The following is a 25,032-nucleotide window of genomic DNA, read 5'->3' on the forward strand; positions in this document are numbered from 1 at the left end:
GTCAAGTCGTGAATGATACACTCCGTACGGTCTACGGGGTACGAGTGTCTCGCTGCTGGTACCGATTCTACTACTAAACCGGTGGAATACGAAAGTGGGGAAATTTCGACTCCTGTCAATAACAACTTGAGCGCTTGATCCATCAGCCTCAGACAATCAGCCATACTAGAGGATAGGGGGTTTTAAATTTCAGCGAGAGCTGTTGACAATGAACAAGACAGTTCCCAGGTGACAGTCATACAAACAGATGCTCCCATGAGAGACATCCCGCTGTGCTTCGTAACCAAGCCTTTGTTCCCTCGATCCAAGACGATATTCTCCATCGCCCATCATCCTAAGGTTTTTATGGTAAACGCCGCGTACTCGTACATAGGGCGCTCATCTCGCACTGTGCTCAATCCATTGCCTCGAAATCCAGTGGCCCATTCTGTTCTTTCCAGGACACCTTCCAGATATCCGCATTTCCTTTGTCCGTCTTGATCTTCTTCGCCCGGTTCGCACTGCCACCAGCGCCACCAGCAGCACCTTGCTCTGTTGCTTGTAGGAGAGCCTGGCTGTCAACCGCAAAGGCACGCACCAGTTCCTTCATTCTTCCGCTTTCCACAAAGGCGTTGGTTAGCATGGGAGTCTCCGCAACCACCTGGGCCAGGGTCATGCATTCAACGAGCCATGCACGAGAAGTGAAGTGACCTGCAAACCATAACGCGCTATTGTACGCGAGAATACACTCGGGGATGTAGTGGTTGCGTATATCGTTCAGGACCACAGCCTCCATTTCATCTTGAGGCTGGCAAAGAAAATCGTTGTCGAATAGTGGTAGCATAGCCTGTCGAACTTCCTCAAGAGCGCGCTTCAGCTCGCGCTTGTAATTTCGCGCAACTGACGGGTTGGTTCGGTGTCTGTATCATTCTTATCAGCTTCGGTCAGGGACAATCCAGGGACAGGGCAACTCACTGTTCGAGACTATCTGCTACTTCCTGAAAGACGTCCAAGGCATCAATGGCAGCCACAAGTTGTTCCAGGTGTTTCCAGATCAGTGATTTCAACGCCAGCGTTTGTCGATCGGTCCCGGCTCTCGTCAAAGGATGGTCTGAGTTAGCTGCCTTTCTCTTCCTCGTCGGGCTGCTCATGGGAGTCACTTGATCTTCATCCAACTCCTCTACCTCGCTTTCAACAGTGCCTGCCGGTGGATCTGCGTCCGCAAAACAGAGGTTCATCGCCAAGGCTGCGAGTGACATATCTGAGAGACGAACACGATCAAGTAGTTGACGCATGGCGATGAATCTTCCTTCGACCAAGAAGACTTTGTAGAGCACTGCAACAGACCACGCAGCTGCTCCCCAGTTTTCAGCATCAACGTATCGAATCCACTCCACGCTCCTGACAGCCTTCTCATCTGCCTCAGTGACCTCGCCAGTCATCAAGCTAGGCCGAACCTTGTGCTGTGCTAATTTGCCTGAACCACCCATAACTGTGACTCGGGCAGATATCGGACCATGTTTATACTTTCGAAGTTTCTGGAGATCCGAGTAATTGGCGAGAGAGAAAAGCCCGTAGGTGACTTCCGAGACATTGATGCTGTATTGCTTCATCAGCTTTACTTGTAGATCTCTTTCGCGGCGATCTGTGACGTTGATCAAAATAGCTCCCAGAACATGATAGCTTCTCTTCTTGGATAGCTTGGACGCGTAAAGAGGAATCAGAAGCCATTTGCCCCAGTTTTCTAACAATCCGATATAGGCGGCGATGTTGTTTTCGAGTTCGTATTCGTGTTCCGCGTACGAAGGTTGTAATAAGCCTAGAGAGCGTAATACCAATTGAAGATGCGCAATCATACGGACACTGTCTTGGTCCTGAGCATTCAACATGGCAACTTCAGTTCCTTCGTTTTGGCCTCTGGTCATGAGATGTGATCCTTGGCCTGTGGTATGTGCGACGCTGGCGGCAGCCCTGCCCATGTTCACAAAGAAGTGGTTAAAGTCCTTCGACATAATGGTTAGTTCCAGCAGCTTGTGCGGCTGGTGAGATTCATCCCTCGTCGTTGGATTTGACTGAGCAAGGGCGACATATTGCTGGATCTCGGCGGTTGATGGTGGCGGGGGTCGGTACTCAGTGGCGGCCGTGTCCGTCAATCTCTTTCTGTAGGCTTGAAGATAGATTCGATATCGCCGGATAAGGAGGGAATTGAAAATGGAGAAAAGGTTGTCATCAATCGACCTACATGCAGACCGGGAAGCCCCAACATCACCGCAGAGGACCCCGTAAGTGGCCTTCTGAAATTGATCTTGGATGACGGGATTTTGAGCCAGTGCCTCACAGCGCTCTAACCATTCAGAATTTGAGGCAAAATTCAGAATACGCAGCCAGGGGGAGTTGATCATTTGATCAGCATGTGGACCACATCCGCAAAGGGTTGTATATCTCCAGACTTCTTTTCGTTCCGCGAACCACGATTGAATCTGGCTATTAGGGTATCCTCTGCGGAGCATTTCCCAGTATGTCTGCCAGGCTGCCTGGTCGTGGAACTCATCCTGTTCTTGAAGTACAGCCGACTCCCTGGTTGGGGCGTCAGGATCTAGCTGAGCGACGAGGGGTTTCTGGTCGACCTTGCGAACGTGGGTCCGGTTTAATCCAGGGTTTGAAGGTTCCAACGGGATTGACCATACTCGGGTCCGTTTCTGCTGCTTAACTGCAGTCTGTGTGAAGATAGGTCCAGCACTCCAAATGCCATCCCCACGTTCTGATTTCTCGGCTAGACTGCGCGTGCTGTCTTCAATGGGAGGGGACGTCTCGGCAGCTCTTTCTTGTAACCACGCCAGGATGTTTTCGTACTCCTGTGCCGCAGCATCAGAGTCAAGGAATGCAGTCCAGAGTTCGACGTTGGTAGAATAGCGATGTAGTCCACCCAACCTCGATTCTTGGGCAATCTGCGCATCATTGAGGGAGACTGGAGATTTGCAGTATAGTAGGTTCCTAACCAAAATCCACAAATCTGATTCGAGCTGTATCTTTTCCAGATCTCCGACCAATTCCTCCGCAGGCGTCTTTGATTTTCGGATGTCCGCAATCTTGCTGTATCGTTCTAGCAGTACCAAGGCATCTTCCCAGAGAGAGTTGTCGGCGACGTCTCGATGAGAAACAAATCTGTCTAGAGCTTTTGCAAACTCCTCGACTTGCCTGCTCACTCGATCGGCGGTATCTTGAAGAGGGCGAAGCATTTCCTGCGCTGAAGATCTGAAGGGTGACCGGGTATCTAAAGTGTCGATTAGCATGTTGGCTCCTGACTGCGTCTCGAAACTGGGGGAGTCCATGATGTTTTGCGAAGTAATAAGAAACTTGTTTTTGTTCGTCGCACCTTCGTGAGCCGGCACTTCTTCGTCTTGGTCGTCCATCTCTTGGTCTTCATCAGGTATATGTGACTCTTCGAAGGTCTCGTGGTTGTCCAGCTGCGCATTGGGTTCAGCAAAATGTACCTGCGGAAGCTGCGTCGATGACTTACCTGGGACTGCCTTCCATGGACGGAAGATCTTGTGATAGGCGCCATTTATAGAGGCCGACTGCGATGTGTCAAAAGTTCTCACAATAAAAGGGATCTCGACCTGGCACATTGGAGGCTGCCTCCAGAAGGCCAAACAACTTTTGGATGTCCAAGCCTCTCGCTTTCGTTGGCCTTTCACACGCGACGCGGCAGTTTACGTCGAGGAGCTAAACCCAAATAGTCCATTAGTGAAGTTTTTGAAAGTGGCCATTCGAAATTCATTTCTTCCTCTTCCTTTCCTTTCCTTTTCCTCCATCAATGTCAACCAGGTAGTCATTAGAGTCTCGGAGCGGACACTCAATGTTTGTTCAGATCCTACGGGGTCTCTTGCGTGCTCACGACTGCCTCAGAGTATCTTCCGGCATTCGCTGTTCAGCTGACCAGACCTCACAAACGGGACTGATGGTTCAGGTAGAAAAAATCGAGTTGCTACATTCACCTTCCTATTCAATAACCTTCTGCGACATCCCCCGACGTCTGTTCTGATAGCTATTTACGTGCTCCCTGGCAAAAGGGTATATCGTGGCAAACAAATTTTGAATCTCACTTCTGGCCTCGCTGCTCCATCTTCAGCCTCAGCAGCTTGGGCTTCGGGCATGAGGTTGTGCTGGCATCATCTCCTTGGTCCTTATAGAATGCATTGCAACATTCGTACAAGGCATCTATTGCTGATTGGCATTTTTCCTCTTTGTAGTTGTTTTTCTGCAGGCAATCTATTTGGGATGAGTGTCAGGTTTCATAGATGTTCGGCAAAGCGGGTGCGCAACACACCTTGGATTGCACACTGCATCGACACAGAATCAGCGCTAACAGTACTCGCAAGGCTCATAAAGACTCACTCACCGCTCTGGGGTGGCAGGGGGGATCTGTCTTCAAGTCGTCTTCAAGGCGGCCCTGTACGACTATTAGCAATAAGCATCGGACAAACCTCTGGTTTCCCAAGAGTATCCTACCATTGTGATGTCCTCGCTATCGAAGCATTCAAATTAGAAGATCGCGAGCAAGTCGAGAGACGATAAGAAGAAAATTGATATATGAGAGGCTCGAGCTAACCTTGTTCAAGGATAAATGGTTCTCTTGCCTACCATGTACATCAGCAGATACCAAGGACTTGAGATCTGGACATTTTCTTGCAACCGAAGTGCGTCATAGTGCGACTACAGTCCACAAAGTCCACGCCATCAACTTACGTCTCAGGTACACTACACGTACGAGGTACTCAGGTACTCCATCTTCGACCTCGATCCATTTCTGCGAAACATATGTCGCGCGATTCAAACCCAATTTACCCGTCTTCTTTTTCTTCTTGTGTTGAGAACGAACATGTTATCTGCATGACAGTGGAGATCTAACAGCATACTACAAGTACGTATGGAGATGGAGGTTCTGTTCAAATCACCAACCCCAGAGGCAGACTTGCTCTCCCAGCAGCGGGCCTAAGCCTAGCAGTATGATATGTCTCATTTTCACGCAGATGAATGTGACTCCTCATTGGGATACAGAAGATGGATCTCTCGCCTTTTTTCGGCAGAGAGCAGCAGCATATCTTACCAACAAACCATATAGCGACACAGCAGGAGAAACCGTCAAATTTGTAGTACATTCCTGTAACCACGGAACATTCAGATTCTCCCCTTGATCCCATCGGATCGATTGACAGTCTGTTGACCTCAATCCTCCCAAACAGCAGCTTTGGCCTTTTCATCATCTTCTTTTTCACGCTCTCTCTCCTCCTTCTCCTTATTTCTTCTTTTCATCTCCTGTTCCCTGACCGCTCGATCGTACTGCTTTTGTTCTTCGTTCTTCTTGGGAGCCTTCATCCCTAACCCAGCAGCTATCATTCGACTAGCGGTGGCTGTCGTCTTCTCTGGCCTTCGTCGTTCCCAATCAGAGTCGGTTTGCGGTGTGGACGCTCCGGAATGCGTATATGGCCTGGTACTTGGACGGCCTCCTCCAAGGACCTGGGCAGGCGACCAGTCTATGTACTGCGCACCATTGCCTGGAGCTATTGGGGTAGGAGGTGGTGGACGCAATGCAGGATCTGCGGACTCGGACTGCTTCAGAGAGAGGCTCATTCCTTCGACAGGTGTGCGAGTATTGCAGTCATCTCCGAGAGGGGAAGAAGGATCATCATCTTCCCAAGATTCAATCACTTCTTCCGTCTTCATGGAGGGTGTAGGCTGGGGGTTAGGAGGGAGGTTAATGTGTAGATCTGGCAGCTTGGATTGTATTGATGTTTGGCCCGACATGCTTATCCAAGAGAAGACTTCCAGGGGAGGGGCGCACACGAGCAAACAAATAGTCAGGAGCAAGGATATAGCGCAACGTTCCAGGAACGAGAGGATCAGATCATCTCTCAAGCGATGTCATAAGATACTCGATGTCCTCAACGAACTGGGTGCTCCGCAATGAGCTCCGTTCCTCAGACATCTCGTGTCAAGGCAAGTGGAATGACGAATCGCAGGTGCAGGTGAAAGTTAAGCGGCATTTGGCGGTTGGGGTCGCCTAGACAGATACGTTGTGCTTAAGCTGGGGGCACACATGGGGCCGTTGCAACCCTGTAAGACCATCCCCGCATTTCCGTAGAGGGTGCTCCTGCAGGGTCGTAAGGGGGGGGGAGGAAAAAAGTGCAATCAGGGCCGAGGACCAAGAACTCAGCGGACTGGAGGGGGGGTCGTACGCTTTGCATGGGTCCAGGCACCATCGGACTGCAAACTCCGCACTCAAGCTGGTCTAACCACCCCCTGTGAAGTCTCTCATTATTCCCCCAATCTCGAGGCGGCTGATATTATTTCCCCCCCTCTGGTATCTCAATGGCGAAATGCCAGGGCCTTTCGCGTCGCCGTATCAGCCCTTACCTCGTTCGAGCACCATCCCCGAGTCGGCGGTGCTTCGGACCTGGGACACCCACCCAATCTCGCCCATCACAGCTCCCTCTCTCGAAAATTCGCTAGCGTCTCGGAAACCAGGCCGCAAACACCCGCGCCATCCTGAAGTGCGTCTCGATACCTGTGCGTCCTCCTCAATGGCGCCCTCTCCGACCTCGGAAGTCTTTCACCCGCCTCACTGATGGTACCCGAAGTCTCACTTTTACCGTGCCGAGCGACTGGACACGAGCCCTTCTCCAATCTTTGTATATATTCCCCTCACCCAATATCAGGACCTTGGGTGTTGTCGAGCTTCGTTATTGATCTTTGCCTAGTCAATTAACGACTTTGGAGCTCCGAAATTGTGGTATCTGTGAAAGTATTTGGTTTGAACCATTGGTGTCTTTTTCTTCTTCCGCATACATTCAGCGTGCGTTCGTGGGATGACCAGAATCATTTTGCCGAGGGGATTAAGATCCCAGAAAGCCTCGTGGTCTGTCCTATACAAACATGGTACATGTGGAAATGTCGCCCCGTTCTCGACGTCTTCTCGACGGTGGAGCTATGCCGACACGATCAACAACCTCAAGATTGGCAAGCATACTCGCGTGCTCTATCAGGGCTTCACTGGACGGCAAGCCACGATGAACGCCAAAGAATCACTGGAGTTTGGTACAAACATCGTTGGTGGGGTCAAACCCGGGGTGGAGGGTGAGCATCTGGGTCTACCAGTTCTTCCTACCGTCAGGGCCGCCGTGGAGAAGCTCAAGCCCGACGCCAGCGCCATCTACGTCCCTGGAAATGGAACCGTTACGGCCATGGAGGAAGCCATCGAGAACGAAATCCCCCTCATTGTAGCGGTTGCCGAACACATACCCGTGCACGACATCTTGAGGATACACCAAATGCTACGAACACAGTCAAAGACGAGGTTGGTTGGCGCAAACTGTCCCGGAATCATCAATGTCCACGGCCGCTGTCGCTTAGGGTTCCAGCCTCTACCATTCTTTACTGAAGGCAACGTCGGCATAATCGCCAAATCGGGCACATTGAGCTACGAAGCTGTCGCTTCTACGACACGAGCGGGATTGGGACAGACATACGCAATCAGCATGGGCGGTGATGTGCTTGCAGGAACGACTTTCACTGAAGCTTTCCAGGTCCTGGTCGAGGATGAGAAGACCGAGGGCATCATCATGATCGGGGAAATTGGGGGAAGCGCTGAGTTAAGGGCTGCAGAGTGGATCAAAGAATATCAACGGCGGACTGCAAATCCCAAGCCCTTCATGTCGGTCATAGGAGGCGTCGAGGCTCCGCCTGGGCGGATCATGGGTCATGCAGGAGCCTGGGCTGCTCCCGGTGAAGCAACTGCGGCACAAAAAATCAAAATCCTGGAAGACGTTGGAGTGAAAGTCGTTGACCACCCGGAGAAATTGGGAGAGGGCATGAAGAAGCTACTTGCTGAGCGGTCCAAATCAGGCTCAACCAGCAGAATAGGACCCTCGACTGCATCGCAGAAGAGAGGCTACCATACAATGCGAAGGCGGCCTAGACTGATTGATACGAGGACCCATCCCCAGCAACGGCGTAATCTGTACATCAAACCTTCGCAAGCCTTTGACATGTTGAAGCAGAGGAGAATACCCACCGTCGACAGTCCCACAGGCCTCCAGGAGAAATTCATTGCCATCTCCATTGATCGGGAAGCACGACAGCCTTGCATCATCGCATCACCAACCACAGATCCTTCGCAAGCGTTCGCCAAGTCCAAAAAGTTCCCGTTTGCTTATGGGACAGACGAAGCGACTTCAGATGCAATGCTTCAGACTGTATCGGCCCATTTGGGTGTATCTGGGAAGGGTCAGGATTCCCTGGGTAAACTCATCGCCGAGCTGGTCGATATCTTCATGTCCAAAGAAGCCTTTGTACTACAGACGAAAATCGTGATCGACAACGAAGGGGGGCTCCAAGTTCAAGGCGCCAAGTTTGGCTTCGACGATGCAGCGTTCAGGAGCTCAGGGCGACAGGCAGACGTCCATGCCCTGCGAGACATTGAAAGCGAGGTCCGTGAAGAAGTCGAGGCTGAGAAAGAGGGCATGATCTACGTGAAGTTGGCGGGAGAGGGCACGTTAGGAACAATTGTGAACGGCGCAGGACTAGCCATGAACACGGTTGATGCACTGGTGGCTCGAGGTGGACATCCAGCGAACTTTATGGACACTGGCGGGAAAGCCACCTCCGATACCATCAAGGCCGGCTTCAGGATTGTGACATCAGACCCTCGAGTCAAGTGCATATTCGTCAACATCTTTGGAGGATTGACACTGGGCGACATGATTGCCCGGGGGATCCTGTTGGCCTTTAAAGACTTGGATCTTCAGGTCCCCGTGGTCGTCCGTATTCGAGGAACCAGGGAGGCCGAGGGACAGAAGCTCATCCGGGAAAGCGGTCTCAATCTCGATGCATTTGGTAAGTGGACGCTGTTTTGTGCGAAAGCAGACCTTGATAATAACCACCGTCACAGATTCTTTCGAAGAAGCAGCCGCTCGCGCAATTGCAATAGCAAACGGAACAGCAAAGATGGAATAGAAAGGGGAGGCTGCACATTTGTACATGTTTCGCACGGCGTCTGTAGAGAACCTGATGCGGGATGTCGGATATCTGTGTGAGAATGCAGGAGTTGCATTACATGACTGATCATTGGCTAGAAGCATATTGGGTTACAAAGAGGTCACCGCAAGCGATGGATACTCTAGAGAAGACTGGGGGACGTAGATCAACTAATCGAACAAAGTGGGCTATGTACCGGCAACCGGGTACAGACACCAAGGAAGAATGGAAGAGCGTAACACGGGTATTGACATGCCTCTCGAAGTCGCACGAGACCCCATTGATTCTAACACTCAGTACCGAGTACAAGTACGAGGTACTCTGTAGTGACTCGGCTGACTTGAGTTGTACGTGGAGGCTCACTTTTCGAGGCTACCAACCCGGGAGGATTTCAAGCCGTCCTCGATGGCACTTGATATCGACGTCGTTATGGCTGACTCGGCTGCGGGCGCACTCGCATCGCTAAATTGACGAGGAAGTACATATCTCCTGACCCTCTCAGCCTCTTGTGTTCTTTTTGCATAACCTTGTATCTCTTATGCAGACTTCCCAACACGGATCCGTGGCGCGGTACTTGATGGATGCCATGTGGGCTGGAGTCGTCTGAAGTAGGAAATCGGTGAGACGCGGGAGGGATTGCAGACACGCAATACAAGACACGGCTGATAAAAGCCACACCATGAGTGAGATATGCAACGTTGTTGCAATGGACCAATGGGGAAAGTCACAATAGTGGATGGAAACAGAAGTAATGCGCGAGTACCGAGTTGCGTTTGTGGATTGGGCTCTGCTGCGGTCTTGGTCGAAAAAGAAGCCGATATCAACACGTCGCAGGCGCCTGGCGGTGCTAACCGAGAAGGTCCCAGCTGACACTCGAAATATATTTAATGTTGCTGACAGTCGTTTCACTGTTCATTTGATGTTCGACCTCCTGCTATCGCGAGTGTTTCCTGTTTTTTTCTTTTCCCCATTCTCCCGTTGTCTGTAGCGCAGATCGTTCAAGAGGGGGTCACCCTTAGTCGCTTCTTCTGGGAACACTTATTACCTGCCTGGCGCCGTTGTTGGTCAGCTTCGGTAATCGAGCTGCAGAGGGACAGGGGCATTTTTCCACCATGTCGACCTTCTCGAACGAGTCGTTCTCAAAGCTGGCGTCGATTTCCACGCACAGACTCTCAGGCTTCTCGTGGGTTTGGTCCTACTACCTGCTTCCGGCGATTGTGGCCTATCCTTTCCTCTGCTCAGCACTTCGGTTCCGCCGACTAAAGGCCCTCCAGGCCAAGTACAAATATGGCACGCCTGAATATCCATCCTATGAGGGAATGACCGTCAAGGAAGCCCATGATATTCTCAAGTCTGTGAGCGACCTGGAATTCCCGTCCTTGTTTGAGAAGGGGCTGCAGTTTGCTCTTTTCCGCACGTACGGCATTCCCACCATCAGCGAGCTCTTGGTCAAGACAACCCAACTCTCGGCGGAGAAGAATGTGCCCAAGCGATATGCCGACACTGGGGTGTTGCTTGGCGACATGTACGGTGGCGAACCTGAAAGCGACAGATGCATTGAGGGTTACGCCAGATTGAATTACTTGCACGGGCACTACATCAAACAGGGCAAAATCAGCAATGACGATATGCTGTATACACTGTCGCTATTTCTCAACCAGCCTGTGGAATGGATCAACAAGTACGAGTGGAGGCAACTCACCGACCTGGAAATTTGCGCCATGGGCGTTTTCCACAAAGCTATGGGCGATGGGATGGAAATCTCTTTCGAGAAACTTCCGTCGTACTCGACGGGATGGAAAGACGGGCTGCACTTCTACCGGGAGCTGGATACCTGGGCCAAGCAATATGAGAAGGCCTGCATGGTACCTCACCAAAAGAACTACGACACGGCAGTCCAGACCCGACAGTTGCTGCTGAGCATGTACCCTCCCTTCATGAAGGATGTCCTTAGCAAGGTTGTGAGCGCTCCCTTGGACGATAGGCTGAGGGAAGCCATCATGTTCGAAGAGGCACCAGCATCATACCGATCATTCTTCAACGGCTTCATGGAGTTGAGACGTTTCTTCCTGAGATATCTTGCTTTACCCAAACCCACATTCATGGCCAAGCAGATAATGACCAAAGAACCTGATGCCAAGGGCAGAAGATACTATGTTGCGTGGGACACAGCACCTGTTTATGTCAAGCCCACTTTGTGGAATCGATGGGGTCCCGGGGCAATAGTTCATCTGCTGCTTGGGATTCCCCGTCCAGGAGACCCAGGCACGTATCCTGAAGGCTTCGAAATCAACAGCACGGGGCCATCTGTGTTCGTCGGCAAGGGATCGAAAGAAATGGCGATGACCAGGGAGAGACTGAAGAAGGAGAGGACAGGCGGTTGTCCGTTTGCAGTCCGTCGAGCTTGAAATGCGCGTGCGTCATAGAGGCCAGAGAGATTAATCGGTGTTCGATACCAATGTGACCTCCACGGATGTTCAGTGCCACTGCGCCCTGTGACTCTCGCTGAATTTGCTGCGCAAGGCTTCGCAAGACACTTTTTCTTCAGCCTCCTACCCCATTTCCAGCACAACTGCGAAGCTCCCGCCAATAGAGAAACGCCCAACACACGCCTATCAGCGGTCCCTGTCGCCCTGACGGGCATCTCCATGCCTAACCACCCACCGTAAACCCCGCCACCAACCGACGATAGCCAGAGGGGAGCATGCATTTGATCTCAAAAACTCGACGTGGGGCGCTTGTTGTGGTTTGTGAGGAGAGGAGGAGTAAATTCAGTTTCGTCAGGTGGCTTCTTGCCTTCTCGTAGAAATGTCTGGTTCAATTAAAGCAGTCTTCTCATTCCCTCGCCCTTCTCTACTTTCTGGTACTGCTCCGACCACCCGATCCCTCCACGGTCTTCGTTCAACTCACGTCACAATGTCGACCCTCGCAGCTTTCCGGCTGCCGACCATTACCAACGAGCCGAACAAGCATTATGAGAAGGGAGGTCCTTCTCGGGAAGCTCTAGCCTCTGCAGTGGCAGCTCTACAGGAGAAGGCGCCTCTTGAGATCCCTCTCGTTGTCTCTGGCAGAGCCGTGAAGACGTCCTCCATCCTCACACAAAACAGCCCCTCCTCCCACGCGACCTCCGTCGCCAAATACTCCAATGCCTCCACCGACGATGTCAACAACGCCATCGAAGGTGCCCTCGCCGCAAAACCCGCCTGGGAGTCTTTACCCTTTGCCGACCGAGCTGCCATCTTCCTCAAGGCCGCTGATCTGATCAGCACAAAATACAGATACGAACTGATGGCTGCAACAATGCTGGGGCAGGGAAAGAATGCATGGCAGGCAGAGATCGATGCGGCCGCGGAGCTGATTGACTTTCTGCGTTTCAATGTACGATACGCGGAGGAGCTGTATGCGCAGCAGCCGCCCTATAACTCTCCGGGGGTGTGGAACAGGGTCGAGTACAGACCACTTGAGGGCTTTGTCTATGCTATTTCTCCGTTCAACTTCACGGCCATTGGAGGGAACCTGCCTGGTGCTCCAGCCTTGATGGGCAATGTGGTAATCTGGAAACCCAGTCCATCGGCCATCGCGTCGAATTACTTGGTGCATCAGATCCTCATAGAGGCCGGACTCCCTGCTGGTGTCATCCAGTTCGTGCCCGGTGACGCTGAGGAGGTTACCAAGGCCGTCCTCAGTCACAAGCAGTTTGCAGCGCTACACTACACAGGATCCACGGCTGTCTTCCGAAAGCTATATGGCCAGATTGGACAGGGCATTGCCGAGGGGAGGTACAAAGGCTACCCCAGAATTGTTGGAGAAACGGGCGGGAAGAACTTCCATCTGGTCCACAACAGTGCCGATATCACCAATGCAGTGGTGCAAACAATCAGGGGTGCGTTCGAGTACCAAGGGCAGAAATGCAGTGCTTGCTCCAGACTATATGTGCCGTCGTCGATATGGCCCGAGTTCAAAACCAAGCTTGTCGAGGAGACTGAGAAGCTCAAAGTTGGACCTCCAGAAGACTTTGGAAACTTCATCGGCCCGGTCATTCACGAGGCAAGCTTCAAGAAGCTGTCTGGTGTGATCGATGCTGCAAAGAACGATAGCTCTTTGGAGCTTCTTACTGGTGGCAAATACGACAGCTCGAAGGGATGGTTCGTGCACCCTACCATTTACCTCTCTAAAGATCCCGGTCACCGAAACCTCAGCACCGAGTTCTTTGGGCCGATCCTGACAGTCTATGTCTACGATGACGCGGCGCCGGATTCTTTCGAAAAGGCTTGCAAGCTTGTAGACAGTACGTCGGAGTATGGTCTGACGGGGGCGGTGTTTGCTCAAGATCGGGCGGCGATAAGGTATGCTGAGGAGGCTTTGAGAAACGCGGCAGGCAACTACTACATCAACTGCAAGAGTACAGGTACGTGCTTGATTTGACGAGCTGTTGTCTGCGACGTTCTGACTTAGAAAACAGGTGCCGTTGTTGGCCAACAACCATTTGGAGGTGCACGAGCTTCAGGTACAAATGACAAGGCCGGATCCGCAGCAATCTTGTCGCGGTTTGTCAGTATGCGGTCGATGAAGGAGGAGACACTGCCAACTTCCAAGGTGGAATATCCTTCCAACGAAGTGTAGTCGGACGCAGAAGTGAAGGCTTATATCTTTGATACCCGGCATCAAGTATGTCATGGCTGCATTAACAATGAGAGGACATTGCCCCAGGTAGACAAAAAGCATAGTGTAATGATGAAATATCGACACCGCTACAGACAGGACATATCGCGGTGAGGCTGGTGTTGGTGTCAGCGGCGCGTCCTGTGTATTGCCGAATGGCTAAAAAGGGAAAGGCGTTGCCAACGGCTAGCGCCTTCTTCACCGCCTGACCTTGTGCCTATCGCGGTGGATGCTTGGCGCTCCACTGCCCAAACTTCGAGTTTGTTGACCTGCGGCCTTCAATTCTGTCTCGTCGTCCACAACTGCACCTTACCACCTTACCATCTTCTGGAGAGATCGTTCCTTGGAGTAGCTCTTCCATCTTTCTCTTCATCTCGAAACCTGTCCATATCTCCTTCATCATTCTCAGTCCTCCGACACCATGCGTGAAATTGTGAGTTTGCTACGCGTCTCAAACCCTGTTTACCCCTGTTCTTGCACCCCACCATCCTCCCTTCCTTAACAGCTTGGAGACTGACATGTCCATCACGAATAGGTTCACTTGCAGACCGGCCAATGTGTAAGAGCTCTTGACCCAAAATCATCTGTGTTTCCTTGAAGGCTGATAAAATTTCCCAGGGCAACCAAATCGGTGCTGCCTTCTGGTACGCTGCCTCCCACACGCGACGACTTCAAATCTAACAAGGCTTCCAGGCAGATCATCTCCGGCGAGCACGGCCTTGATGGCTCTGGAGTGTATGTCTTTACCTAATCCGATTATCTTGATCATGGAGTTGACCATACACCCAGTTACAATGGCACCTCGGATCTCCAACTGGAGCGCATGAATGTCTACTTCAATGAGGTATATCACCCCTGTAACCTTTTTGACTTGATCCATCTGCTGACGTCCATACAGGCTTCTGGAAACAAATATGTCCCCCGTGCTGTCCTCGTTGATCTCGAGCCGGGTACTATGGACGCTGTCCGAGCTGGCCCTTTCGGTCAACTCTTCCGTCCTGATAACTTTGTTTTTGGCCAGAGCGGTGCTGGTAAGAAGATATAGCGGCTACCCAGCAGGAGAATGATCACACCAATAACACATCTTTGCAGGAAACAACTGGGCCAAGGGTCACTACACTGAGGGCGCGGAACTTGTGGACCAAGTTCTCGATGTCGTCCGACGTGAAGCCGAGAGCTGTGACTGCCTCCAGGGATTCCAGATCACCCACTCCCTTGGTGGTGGTACCGGTGCCGGTATGGGTACATTGTTGATCTCCAAGATTCGAGAAGAGTTCCCCGACCGAATGATGGCCACTTTCTCCGTCGTCCCATCCCCGAAGGTTTCCGATACTGTGGTCGAGCCGTACAATGCTACTCTGTCCGTCCACCAATTGGTTGAGAACTCTGATGAGACCTTCTGCATTGACAACGAGGTACGGTAAATGTCTGATCGTTGGGAACTGTATCCTAACTTGTTCAGGCTCTCTACGACATCTGCATGCGCACACTCAAGCTGTCCAACCCCTCATACGGCGACTTGAACCATCTCGTCTCGGCAGTCATGTCCGGTGTCACCACCTGCCTGCGATTCCCTGGTCAACTCAACTCTGACCTAAGAAAATTGGCCGTCAACATGGTCCCATTCCCTCGACTTCACTTCTTCATGGTCGGCTTTGCTCCGCTTACCAGCCGCAACGCCTACTCCTTCCGCGCCGTCAGTGTTCCCGAACTGACACAGCAGATGTTCGATCCTAAGAACATGATGGCTGCTTCCGACTTCCGAAACGGCCGATATCTGACTTGCTCTGCCATCTTCCGCGGCAAGGTCAGCATGAAGGAGGTCGAGGACCAGATGCGTAATGTTCAGAACAAGAACAACAGCTACTTTGTTGAGTGGATCCCTAACAACGTGCAAACCGCTCTTTGCTCGATCCCCCCACGAGGCCTGAAGATGTCATCCACCTTCGTCGGCAACTCTACCTCTATCCAAGAACTCTTCAAGCGTGTGGGCGATCAGTTCACTGCTATGTTCCGGCGCAAGGCTTTCTTGCATTGGTATACTGGCGAGGGTATGGATGAGATGGAATTCACCGAGGCCGAGTCCAATATGAATGATCTCGTCTCGGAGTATCAACAATACCAAGATGCCAGCATCTCCGAGGGCGAAGAGGAGTATGGTGAGGAGGAAGCGCCTTTGGAAGAGGAGGCTTAAACGAAGACTGAGTTTTCCTGCACGACGAGCTGGGGGTTGTCTCTTGTCAGTGTACATCTGAAGACCACACAGGATGTCGATGGCGTGGTTGCAGTAGTGTGAACAACTTAGAAGGACAGGACCATTGATTGGTTTTGTTTGGAATCCATCGATCAGCACCAAATTTTCATTGATTTTCCAGGGCGATGCGATGCAGGGCAGGATGCAGAATATTCAGACATCGACTAAGCTCACTCCAGCCTTCCATCCATAGCAAGCAAGCGTGGCGAACATGGTAGTGAATTGAAATGAAGCACTTTCACTGTCTATCAGTGTTTCCATGGCTGACACATCCAGCTGAATGACGATGTCCATCTTCATATCCCGTGTAGTCGCAGAGAACTGGCTAGGCTACCCCTTCGTCCCTAGGTACTATAGGAGTGAGATGGTCAAGCATTTGCTAAACCTGTATCGAGAATGCGTAGGCATCGCATGTAGGTACCTAGGAACGTAGTGGATCGGCTATACTGTACCTCGTACGAGGTACCTTGATGTCTTGATGTCTTGATGTCTTGATGCCTGTCGTCCGACATACCAGGTCGCGTTCCTCTTCACTCGTCCACTTCGAAAGGTAGGCGAAGGGGAGAGGGCGGCCTCGTATTGAAACGGTGGTCGGGTTAAAAGCCCAAGAACACGACGGCGAAGACGTGCGGCTGGCTCAATGCTGCGTTCTTGTAGACTGGGACAGAATCTCTGTAGACAGTCGAGAACCCAGTTTTCGATAGAGTATTGGCACCCCTATGCACCTCGTGTATGACCTGCTCGTTTTGCCAGGTCGGACCTTCATGCTTCCCCTTCGAAACCGTCTGGAGTCTTCGTATCCAAAGTACACTCATGCGCTAAGAAATCAGTTCTAAACCACGCCAACTTGGGTGAAACGCAGGATCCCTATCAATGGCGCGCAGCCGGGAGTCATTCTCTTTTATTCTTGACAGCCAGAATCTCTTGAAACCAGCAAATTCGTCGTCATTCTTTACCAGGGCAATATATTGACCCTCGGAGCTCGCAATGACAACGCAGCGTCCAAGCAGATTAGATCGCAGGGGACGGAGAATAACTTCATTTTCATGGAGGGGGGGCGCACGACCTTCACCGTGCACCATTACGCATTCTTTGCCGTCCAGGATTGACCTCCCTTCCGGGCCGGAGTAGGGGTTGTCGAGCGGCAACAGGTAGGCACGGGCTTCCGCCAGCTTTTCCACCAGTCGAGAGGGCGAAAAGGTCATCTTCCCTTGTCTGCACGAGACTCTATACCAGAATGCAAGGCTCCCAATGCTTTTGCGAACCATTGCCTGGAGGGCGAGTTCTGGCGAAGTCGTATCTTGATTGAGAAGATCTATGGGGCCGTTGCGAGTGACATGATGTGCCGGGTACCGGTGAACAGCTTCAATCGGGATCCGGCCGGATACAAAGTTGTACAGCTTGGAGCCGCACTGGATGGAACCAGCTCCGACATGTATGCGGGTAGCATGTTCGATGCGATCAGTCGGCTCCCTCAATGTTTCCACGTAATAGAACATGGCCCCGTCGCTGAAAGCACAGAGCTCCGTGTTGTTAGCTGGAAGTGAAATGTTACTTCCAAAGAGCGCAGAGCATTCAGGCAACTTGTTCACCAGTGCCAGATCACGGACCTTGAAGACATGCATATTCCTCGCAGTGTCTGAAAGATAAGTGTAACCCCGGAACTCGGAGTCAGACATAGCAAGGTAGAAGCCCATGATTCCTTTATAAGTTGGGTGTAATGGCGTATCCAGGATCAGCTGTGGGAGAAGACCTGATATTTTGAGCATAGTCCGCGCGATGCGAACCAAGCAAAAGAGTCCGTCCTTGGTTGTACGACCAAATTTTACCCACCTACATCCATCGCATGGACAAATCCCGGTGAGCTCCTCGACGGCGGATATGTACTTGTCGTAGCCTTGGTCGACTTGAAGGTTCGATATATGACCGCGTGAAAAATCGATCATAAGGGACATCAGGGGTTTCAACTCTGTCATGGTGTTCGTCAACCATGATAGAAAGCCCACGTGATCATTAAAACAATGGTAGATAGTCGTGGTTCCTAGGATCAGGGCGGTCCCGGAGGCGATGACCTTCGCAAAAAGAGTTCGAGCCTCAGTCGAGGGGTCCCAGGACGTATTAGTGCTGCTCAAACAATGCAACGTCGATAGTCGACCCTCCATGCAAGTCGAAGGCGTGGAGCCGTTCAAAAGCTCTGCGATCTCGCCACCAAAAGTGTCTCGAAGCATGGAGCTCAATTTCACTCTACCCCCCTGAGAAGTGAAAGTCCAAAACTGAAGAGTTCTTTTGGAAGCATTCATCGAGGAATACACCTTCAGAGCGTACCGTAATGGTGTGACCGGTACATTGGACAGCAGTCTCGAAGGTCTCGGGTCTCTGAAAGGTAATAACGATCTGAGACCCAGCCGCGCCCCCACCGTGAGTGGCGAAGATGAGCTGTCCTTCGCTCGAAAGCACCTTTACACGGAGACCCAGTATAAATACCGCCCAAGCAGCGATCCAACTGCATGCAATTCCGCCCTGGACGTATATGGTCTCGTAGCTGCCTTGTACGAGCCTCCCGAGAGCTAGGATGACTCTGGCAAGATCAGTCGGATGGCCGGCCCCATTGTCAACACCTTGGGCCAGTCCACTAAGCATCATGAACTGATTGATATGAAGGCCCAGACCAGTGTGACTGAAGACGCCGGCAGCAACCGTTGTAAGAGCGCGCCACTGTGAAAACGAGGGTCGAAGTTCCCCAGGTGCTTCAAGCAGCTTAGAGACCTCGTAGAGAACGAGGCCGGAGACGCCTGTGGTGCATCCCTCGCAAAGAGCAGCACAGAGAGCCACGAGAGCTGAGCCTTGTGCAGTCTGAACAAGATCTCGAAGAACATGCCGCACGCCAACGCCAAACCATATGAGCTCGCCGGAAGAGGGGCAATACGTCAGCCGGTTCATTGCATCCTGGAGGACCTTTTCTCCATGCACCCCGAGGGGGATTGCTGAGCACATTGCTTGTCCAAAGGCGGCTGTAAGGCTGTCGATGCCTGCGCCGGCCGGACGACCAAGGACGGCAACTGAGGCAGAGTATTGCATGCGGCTGAGTGCCACCCAGTCAAGGCTGCCAGAGTTGCTGAAGAGCTGGGTCATTGCCAGCTCGCGGCCAGATGTGGATGACATGCTGGGTGGTAAGTTCAGGTTTGAGCAGGCGGCAAGCGAGAATCGATCAAAGAACCAAATAGCTTGTAGGGCTGCGATGACATGAGGAGCCGTCCGACGCTTGAGTTTTGGACAGAAGCTGGATCTTTTGGGATTGTCTCTCAATCGAAGCAGGAGGTTGGTGAAGGACCACAAGAAGGAGAGACGCTGGAAGATGGGATTGGAGAGGTTCTGTTTGCCCTGCAGGAAACGCCCGCAGCGAAGCCGTCAACGGCAGGCTAAGTGCAGCTACGACCTCCACGCACAGCCTCAAGGTGGCTTTCCATTCATTGGTCCCCATCCCCAGAGAGGTTCTTAACGGCTCATCGAGTGAGGCTGCGGCGCTGCATGGTTCTGCGCATTGTCGACCGATAAACCCCTGGCGTTCATGGAGAGGAATCGGGCAGACGAGCTGTGAGAGCCCAAGGCAATCGCTGCGGAGTGGTGATCGACGACATAGGAATGTCTTCTTGGACAAACGGCAGTGCTGTTGAAGTGCTGCTGCAACTGTAATCAGGGGATGGACAGAGTGATGACAAGTGATGGTGAGCTGGTGGAGAGAAGAACTTCGAATACCGCTGGTGGGTCACGCAGCAACACCCACAGCCTACGCCCTAGGGAGAACAAGGCCCAACCTCATGTCGTGAGAAATGGTCAAACTCAGTCACACCTGATCGCTCTGGAATGTTACAAAAGCCATGGAACTACCGTGAACAAGCAATTGAATATTTGAACCGTAAGCCTTGAGTTAAAGCCACCACCACCTTCAGCTACGTAGTCCTGGGCGGCTGATCCTTTTGGCCGGGGATGAGACGCAATTCTCAAGTAGCTGCTGAGAAAGAGGCATCTACATGTCGTCCTGATAACCGGGCATCTTCCACCCATCAGATAAAGAAAGCTTTAGTGCCCTCCTCGCCGTCGCTACATCTCCCCATCGTCACCTCGTCGTCAAGGTTGTTGTCAGCACCATTGGTAAGAGAGCACGTAAGTCTTCCGTCTGCCATGCCCAGAAGATATCCATGTAACAAATTGAGGCCGCCAGCCCGATGTCATCTCTTCATCATGTCAAGATCGAGGCGTATCACCATCCGTTATGCCGAACCGCCAATCTGCTCTTGATGAACCTCAATCGAATCACCATCTTGCATTTCGAGCTGCGCATCTTTGTCAGCGGGGTCGGGTTCCTGGGCTCTTCCCTAGACCGATTCACTCACCTGTTCAGGTGTATCTCCTGCTTGCACTTTTTGACCGTCGAATAAAAATCTTGCTGCCTTTGGATCTTTGCCCTGTCTTTCACAGAATGCTCGCATGAGCTTCTCCAACTTGGTGCTTCGCTTGATCTTGAAGAAGACTTCGTTGTTGCCATCCGTCACCTTAATATTCAGATGCTCGTTGTTCGCGGCGGCAGTAGGAGGCGCATCGCCAGCGACGCCGTTTGGTGACCCTTGCCCGGCTTCTGACATTTTGTAGTGTGTGGGAAGATGTTGAGTGAAGATAGGGAAGTGAGAACGGTGGCAATAGCCTGGTGAAGCGCGTACCGGAGTTAGCGACTGTCGCGTTTCACAAGGAGGGGGAGAGGGAGCGCTGGAACGAACCTGGTCGCTGATCTCCAACGAGTCTCTTTGGTGATCGGCGGGATGAATGCCGGTGCGGGTCGTGTAGAGAAGAAGGGAAGAGTGTAGAGCGAGCAGTGATGGTGTTTGAAGAGGAGGAGAGTGGACAAAAGAAAAGAAGAGAGCGAGTCTTGCGGTCGGAATTAATATGTAGAGAAGTCGCGCAGGGCGAGAAGGGCTGATGGCAAATAGCAAATGTACGCAGTGCGTCTTTGTTCCCCGTCGTCCAATCCCGTGGCAGTCGCTACACGAAGCTGAAGTGAAGTTCGATCAAGGGTTCGCCACCAAATAATAATCAAAGCCCCACGCAAATCCTCATGTGGAACTTGTGGTTTGCTGGGAACAAGGCTCTGCTTGTTGGAGTAGTGATAAGATACCATATATTTACCACAAACACTACCACAAACACAGCGAAGTAAGCATAAGATACCCTACACGCATATGTACTACGAGGACTGCTGTCGTTCTCAGCCAGTCTCAGCTCACTCTGTTCTCACCTGGTCTTCATCTCCCCCTGACTGAAGCCGCCAGAAACGCCTTGATGCCCAATAGCAAAGATGTTGTAACTTTGACGGAGAAATAATCGCAACGTAATACTACACAAAGCACCGTGGGCATTGAAAGAAATTGGTTCGTATTTGTTCAGTCACCAACCAAGCGCAGGATTTCAAGAATATCCAAGCGGCTAGCACATCTTGATCAAGCGCACACTCTGGGCAGGATCTACACCCACGTCGAGGGCTGCTGGACATCTCTCCTTCCACTTGCTCCGCCGCCAACGTTTTGTCCCTGCATCTGACTGCCGCTGCTTCCTCCTCCCCCCAGTCCTCTCTTCATCATCCGCCCCAGTATTCCCACCATCTCGGCCGCATCCTGAAACGAATCATCATCCATGCCCTCCTGCGCTTCGTACACGTGCCTAATCGCCATCCTCGCCATCTTCCGCGATGCCTCGGCTTCGTGCAGACAATCGTAGACGTAGGCGACGTATTCGACTTTGACGGACAGGCGGACTGGATGGGATCCAGGAAGGAGGCGCTCGGCGAGTTCGTCGGCTTCGCGAAATGCTTGGGTTGCGTAAGGAGTATAATCTTGTAAAAGGAGGAGGAAAGTTGCTGTGCCGTTACCATTGCCGTCGCCATTGTTGTTACCATTGGCGTAGTACGGATAGGTTGCAGGAAGGGGTAGCCCGGGCGGAGTTCGTGTTGTTGCTGTAATTCCCACACCGCCGCCCACAGGTCCTCCAAGACTGATAGCTGGTGATCTCCTTCTCCCGCTTTCCGTGGGAGACCTGACTGTGGCCTGTCTGCTCGGCCTTTCTCTCCCCTCCCTCGACTCCCTCGGACTCAAAGGCTCCGGAAACAAAGTGTAAGTCGCAACCCCACCGCCGGTGCTCCTTCTGCGATTGATGCGGTCATTCACTGGCGGCTCATTATGAAACAGTACAAAAATATGGTAGAAGCTGGCTTTGAGTTTGTAACTCAACACCTTGAGTTCCACGTAGTGACCAACCATAGGGAGCACATATTGTTCCACCATAACGAGCCCTTCGCGGGCAAGCCATAAGATGTGATGAATTAAGTGGCGGGCTTTTGGATCCCGAACAGGGTCGAGGCGTTTTGCGCGGCGCGCGCGCAGAAGTTTCTCAGCGAGAATCACGGAAAGACCGAGAACGCGGAACAGGAAACTATTGATCATATCTGTGTCAGCAATAACCGGGCCCGGAAAGGTCCTTGCATCTATGCTACTCTGATCCCGGCACTGACAAGGGGCTTACCTGGAAAGATAATTATTCTCCGTAGTAGTAACTTTTGCAAAATAACCCAGAAACTTTTGATCCACTTCCGAGGAGGCCATCCAAATCGAGTACAAGGGAGGATCCGGTTGGTCCTTGCTGGACGGCTGCCACTGTCGAGACAGATATGTCAGTTCCACGTAACCTTCTTTCCATCGTTTGCGTGCTCTCGTGGGTTGTGCCGACTCTGAAGAGTCATCGGTCTTGATCCCATCTGTATCCATTTTTTCTTTGACCTAGGAGTCGTGGTGCCAGCTGGCAGGTTATGTTTGAAGCAACCGCCAGGATCCGTCAACCAGAGCAAAGAACTTTGGATGATTGTGATTGTGAGGGCCTGAGCGAATAGCTGGAGAGAATCCTGCCCTCTCCCGGCGAATAGGAACTTGATGGTTGTCCGTAGAATCGAGGTAATGGTAGATTCAACGGACACAAAAGGAATTGTGGAAGGGAGTGTTTCGACGGAGAACGTGGGTTTGTGAAACAAGCGAAAAGTGCAATTTACCTCTAGCCGCCCGGCTTCAACGCAAAGGCGCTTGCAACAAATGCCCGCCTCAGCAAGTTAGGGGTATTTTGTTAAAGGGTGAACAAGGCTGTCGGAGCCTTGGTTCACCTATTTTGGAGTCGGACGATTCGGAGAATTTGCTTTAACAAGGTCGGAGAAAAGTACGTTGAGACAGCCGGCCGTTTCTCAAATAAACTGACTTTTGACGTCGTCTTTGATTATCGAGATGCGTGTCGGAGTGCGACCAGAAGAGCGAGCGTGTGGATAAACGAGTGACTTTCGCTTCTTGTCTATTGAGCGACGGGTTTCTTTCTGTGGGTATCGACTGTTGGTACAAATAGCAGAAAGAAAAGAGGTGGAAACGTTCGAGGCGAAAGCCAGTGTGATTAGGGTAAAATCTTGACGGGAAAAGCGCTGTTGTTACAAAAATGTACAGGTGAAGAAGGAAAAAGAACTCGTAATAGCGGATGGACAGCTGTGCAAAAGGCTGTGCTGGTGTGGTGCTGCCGAGATTGGGTTTCTGAGGCCAGATGTCAGCTCGCTGAGACCGAAACCGAGTCGGCCATGACGTCCATGCAACGTTCCTGGAGGAAGATGCAGAGCCACAGCAGCTTGGGATTGGAGCGCCTACGTACAGCACACTGGCGCAAAACCGCCTATTCGCCCAGCACCCTTATTATTCGAGCCAATGAATCTGGGACAGGTAGTGTTGAAGGTTGCAATTGCGGCCGCAGGGCTTTTGTCTGGAAATGAGGCTGTCGGGTACCGCTTGTTCTGGTCTCACGCATGGTGTTGGACGGACACGGAAGGAAAAGAGCCTCTGGTCTTCCTGCGCAGTGGGTGTTCAAGCGGTGCATGCAAGGACTGCTCGATCTTGTGCAGCTGCAGCTTTTCCAGTGGGTTGATCCGACTCAAATCAGCAAAGCCCCTTTCCCCGTCTTCTCTTTCCTTAGGGGGCCAATCCAAAAGTTTGGAACAGATCGGGTGGACAACTGATTGACGATGTAGGTGCTGGCCACAGACGCAGATTGCCGGGCTGGGAGCAAGGGAAATGCACACGAGGGGAGATTCCGACAGTGGACAATTGCAAACGGGACGAATGAGTGCAGTACCGGTGCAGAAGGTTGCAGATGCAGGATGCAGGTATGGAGTCGGATGGACCTAGTTAGTCAAACACAAGACAGAACCGTAGTGACTGTGAGCAGCTGCACGCCGGAGCAGTAGCGTAGGACGGGGTAGGGCCCCAACGATCACCATGCCATGACGACGATGTTCTGGGCAGCAGCAGGAGCAAATGAAATGAACGAAACCATTGCCGTCGAGCTTGTTGGAGCTGGCAAGTGGAAAGGTGATTGAACAATGGCACAAAGATGAGAGGTCAGCAGCAGACGAGTAGTAGACGAGAGGCTGAGAGCCGGCGATCTGGGAGAAGCTGCATCGTGCCAGCGCATCAAGCGCGTGCGGCCCTGGTCGCCGGCTTGACCTGACCGGCAATAGCGCGTTAGCCATGGATTGACCCCCTGTGGACAGTGTGGAGGAAGCCTGGAGACTAGCTGGAGCAGGGCAAGCTGCTCACGGGCAAGTTTTTAGGGTTTGGACAAGGCACGACATGGGCTTGAGATGGGAGCACGGGAGTTGCAAGGATCTCTCGTCCAGGTGCAGCCATTGGTGGTCCCTGTCGTCCCATGTGCCCAGCGTCACTTTTCCCTTCTCTTGGAGACGAAGTCAATTGTGCGCTCCGTCAGTCACCGTTAAAGTCTGATGTGGCGGTCAAGGAAAGAGGAGGCATGGCAACGCCAGCACAAGGAACAAGCGGTGGAGGACTGCGGGCTGCGGGCTGCTACGTGGCACACGCTCAGCGACAAGAAACAAGAACCAAAAAAGCAAAAGAGAGGTTTGGTGACGGCAGCCGAAGCGACGAAGCGAAGCATGCTCAGGAGCTAAAATGATGAACTGCATGCAGCAGCCATGGTCCTTGGGCCATCCGTTATTGACCATTGACCGTAGCGCC

At 52.1% G+C, this 25,032-nt stretch overlaps 9 protein-coding genes across 11 annotated transcripts; 4 read left to right on the forward strand and 5 right to left on the reverse strand.

Moving 5' to 3' along the window:
* Positions 1-97: 97 nt before the first annotated feature.
* Positions 98-3,643, reverse strand: PV07_03197. 2 transcript variants are annotated; one of them, XM_016389875.1, is made up of 4 exons: positions 3,500-3,643; positions 3,356-3,446; positions 955-3,253; positions 98-899 (listed from the first exon to the last, which is right to left on the reverse strand). In XM_016389875.1, the coding sequence occupies exons 1-4, from the start codon at positions 3,542-3,544 to the stop codon at positions 395-397; spliced, it is 2,940 nt and encodes a 979-aa protein (XP_016251777.1). In that variant the 5' UTR covers positions 3,545-3,643; the 3' UTR covers positions 98-394. The 2 variants fall into 2 exon arrangements, with proteins under 2 accessions (XP_016251777.1, XP_016251776.1); XM_016389874.1 differs by having other exon boundaries at positions 955-3,446.
* Positions 3,644-4,850: 1,207 nt separating this feature from the next.
* Positions 4,851-5,958, reverse strand: PV07_03198 (uncharacterized protein). The gene has a single exon (XM_016389876.1). The coding sequence runs from the start codon at positions 5,785-5,787 to the stop codon at positions 5,209-5,211; it is 579 nt and encodes a 192-aa protein (XP_016251778.1). The 5' UTR covers positions 5,788-5,958; the 3' UTR covers positions 4,851-5,208.
* Positions 5,959-6,677: 719 nt separating this feature from the next.
* PV07_03199 (uncharacterized protein) lies at positions 6,678-9,289 on the forward strand. Its single transcript, XM_016389877.1, has 2 exons — positions 6,678-8,874; positions 8,930-9,289. Exons 1-2 carry the CDS (start codon positions 6,849-6,851, stop codon positions 8,992-8,994), a joined length of 2,091 nt encoding a protein of 696 aa, XP_016251779.1. The 5' UTR covers positions 6,678-6,848; the 3' UTR covers positions 8,995-9,289.
* An 838-nt stretch (positions 9,290-10,127) lies between these two features.
* Positions 10,128-11,423, forward strand: PV07_03200 (uncharacterized protein; the record flags this gene model as incomplete). Its single annotated transcript, XM_016389878.1, has 1 exon — positions 10,128-11,423. The coding sequence occupies one exon, from the start codon at positions 10,128-10,130 to the stop codon at positions 11,421-11,423; it is 1,296 nt and encodes a 431-aa protein (XP_016251780.1).
* Positions 11,424-11,823: 400 nt separating this feature from the next.
* PV07_03201 (delta-1-pyrroline-5-carboxylate dehydrogenase, mitochondrial) lies at positions 11,824-13,638 on the forward strand (the record flags this gene model as incomplete). Its single annotated transcript, XM_016389879.1, has 2 exons — positions 11,824-13,423; positions 13,478-13,638. The coding sequence occupies 2 exons, from the start codon at positions 11,824-11,826 to the stop codon at positions 13,636-13,638; spliced, it is 1,761 nt and encodes a 586-aa protein (XP_016251781.1).
* Positions 13,639-13,946: 308 nt separating this feature from the next.
* Positions 13,947-16,277, forward strand: PV07_03202 (tubulin beta chain). The gene is made up of 8 exons (XM_016389880.1): positions 13,947-14,110; positions 14,213-14,236; positions 14,296-14,321; positions 14,371-14,412; positions 14,467-14,521; positions 14,576-14,708; positions 14,770-15,092; positions 15,140-16,277. The coding sequence occupies exons 1-8, from the start codon at positions 14,099-14,101 to the stop codon at positions 15,869-15,871; spliced, it is 1,347 nt and encodes a 448-aa protein (XP_016251782.1). The 5' UTR covers positions 13,947-14,098; the 3' UTR covers positions 15,872-16,277.
* Positions 16,278-16,749: 472 nt separating this feature from the next.
* On the reverse strand, positions 16,750-19,093 carry PV07_03203 (uncharacterized protein; the record flags this gene model as incomplete). Its single annotated transcript, XM_016389881.1, has 3 exons — positions 16,750-17,684; positions 17,769-18,183; positions 18,257-19,093. 3 exons carry the CDS (start codon positions 19,091-19,093, stop codon positions 16,750-16,752), a joined length of 2,187 nt encoding a protein of 728 aa, XP_016251783.1.
* A 619-nt stretch (positions 19,094-19,712) lies between these two features.
* PV07_03204 (uncharacterized protein) lies at positions 19,713-20,988 on the reverse strand. The gene is made up of 3 exons (XM_016389882.1): positions 20,707-20,988; positions 20,326-20,633; positions 19,713-20,265 (listed from the first exon to the last, which is right to left on the reverse strand). The coding sequence occupies exons 2-3, from the start codon at positions 20,572-20,574 to the stop codon at positions 20,203-20,205; spliced, it is 312 nt and encodes a 103-aa protein (XP_016251784.1). The 5' UTR covers positions 20,575-20,633; positions 20,707-20,988; the 3' UTR covers positions 19,713-20,202.
* Positions 20,989-21,355: 367 nt separating this feature from the next.
* On the reverse strand, positions 21,356-24,422 carry PV07_03205. 2 transcript variants are annotated; one of them, XM_016389884.1, is made up of 4 exons: positions 23,657-24,422; positions 23,022-23,541; positions 22,502-22,632; positions 21,356-22,411 (listed from the first exon to the last, which is right to left on the reverse strand). In XM_016389884.1, the coding sequence occupies exons 3-4, from the start codon at positions 22,579-22,581 to the stop codon at positions 21,448-21,450; spliced, it is 1,044 nt and encodes a 347-aa protein (XP_016251786.1). In that variant the 5' UTR covers positions 22,582-22,632; positions 23,022-23,541; positions 23,657-24,422; the 3' UTR covers positions 21,356-21,447. The 2 variants fall into 2 exon arrangements, with proteins under 2 accessions (XP_016251786.1, XP_016251785.1); XM_016389883.1 differs by having other exon boundaries at positions 22,502-23,541.
* Positions 24,423-25,032: the final 610 nt, after the last annotated feature.

Source organism: Cladophialophora immunda, assembly GCF_000835495.1.
Source record: "Cladophialophora immunda strain CBS 83496 unplaced genomic scaffold supercont1.2, whole genome shotgun sequence".
In the NCBI taxonomy this organism is placed as follows: Eukaryota; Fungi; Ascomycota; class Eurotiomycetes; order Chaetothyriales; family Herpotrichiellaceae; genus Cladophialophora; species Cladophialophora immunda.

Bases quoted from the DNA above. Each gene is read 5' to 3' on its own strand.
- PV07_03197 (XM_016389874.1), bottom strand. From the start codon at position 3,544: ATGGCGCCTATCACAAGATCTTCCGTCCATGGAAGGCAGTCCCAG. The intron at 3,447-3,499 runs GTAAGTCATCGA...CCCAATGCGCAG, and splicing joins TCCATGGAAGGCAGTCCCAG to CTGGACAACCACGAGACCTT. The intron at 900-954 runs GTGAGTTGCCCT...AGAATGATACAG, and splicing joins GTAGCAGATAGTCTCGAACA to ACACCGAACCAACCCGTCAG.
- PV07_03198 (XM_016389876.1), bottom strand. From the start codon at position 5,787: ATGTCGGGCCAAACATCAATACAATCCAAGCTGCCAGATCTACACATT.
- PV07_03199 (XM_016389877.1), top strand. From the start codon at position 6,849: ATGACCAGAATCATTTTGCCGAGGGGATTAAGATCCCAGAAAGCCTCG. The intron at 8,875-8,929 runs GTAAGTGGACGC...CCACCGTCACAG, and splicing joins TCTCAATCTCGATGCATTTG to ATTCTTTCGAAGAAGCAGCC.
- PV07_03202 (XM_016389880.1), top strand. The intron at 14,237-14,295 runs GTAAGAGCTCTT...AAAATTTCCCAG, and splicing joins ACTTGCAGACCGGCCAATGT to GGCAACCAAATCGGTGCTGC. The intron at 14,322-14,370 runs GTACGCTGCCTC...CAAGGCTTCCAG, and splicing joins CAAATCGGTGCTGCCTTCTG to GCAGATCATCTCCGGCGAGC.
- PV07_03204 (XM_016389882.1), bottom strand. From the start codon at position 20,574: ATGTCAGAAGCCGGGCAAGGGTCACCAAACGGCGTCGCTGGCGATGCG. The intron at 20,266-20,325 runs GTGAGTGAATCG...AAAGATGCGCAG, and splicing joins CAGGAGATACACCTGAACAG to CTCGAAATGCAAGATGGTGA.
- PV07_03205 (XM_016389883.1), bottom strand. From the start codon at position 22,743: ATGGATACAGATGGGATCAAGACCGATGACTCTTCAGAGTCGGCACAA. The intron at 22,412-22,501 runs GTAAGCCCCTTG...TATGATCAATAG, and splicing joins GAGAATAATTATCTTTCCAG to TTTCCTGTTCCGCGTTCTCG.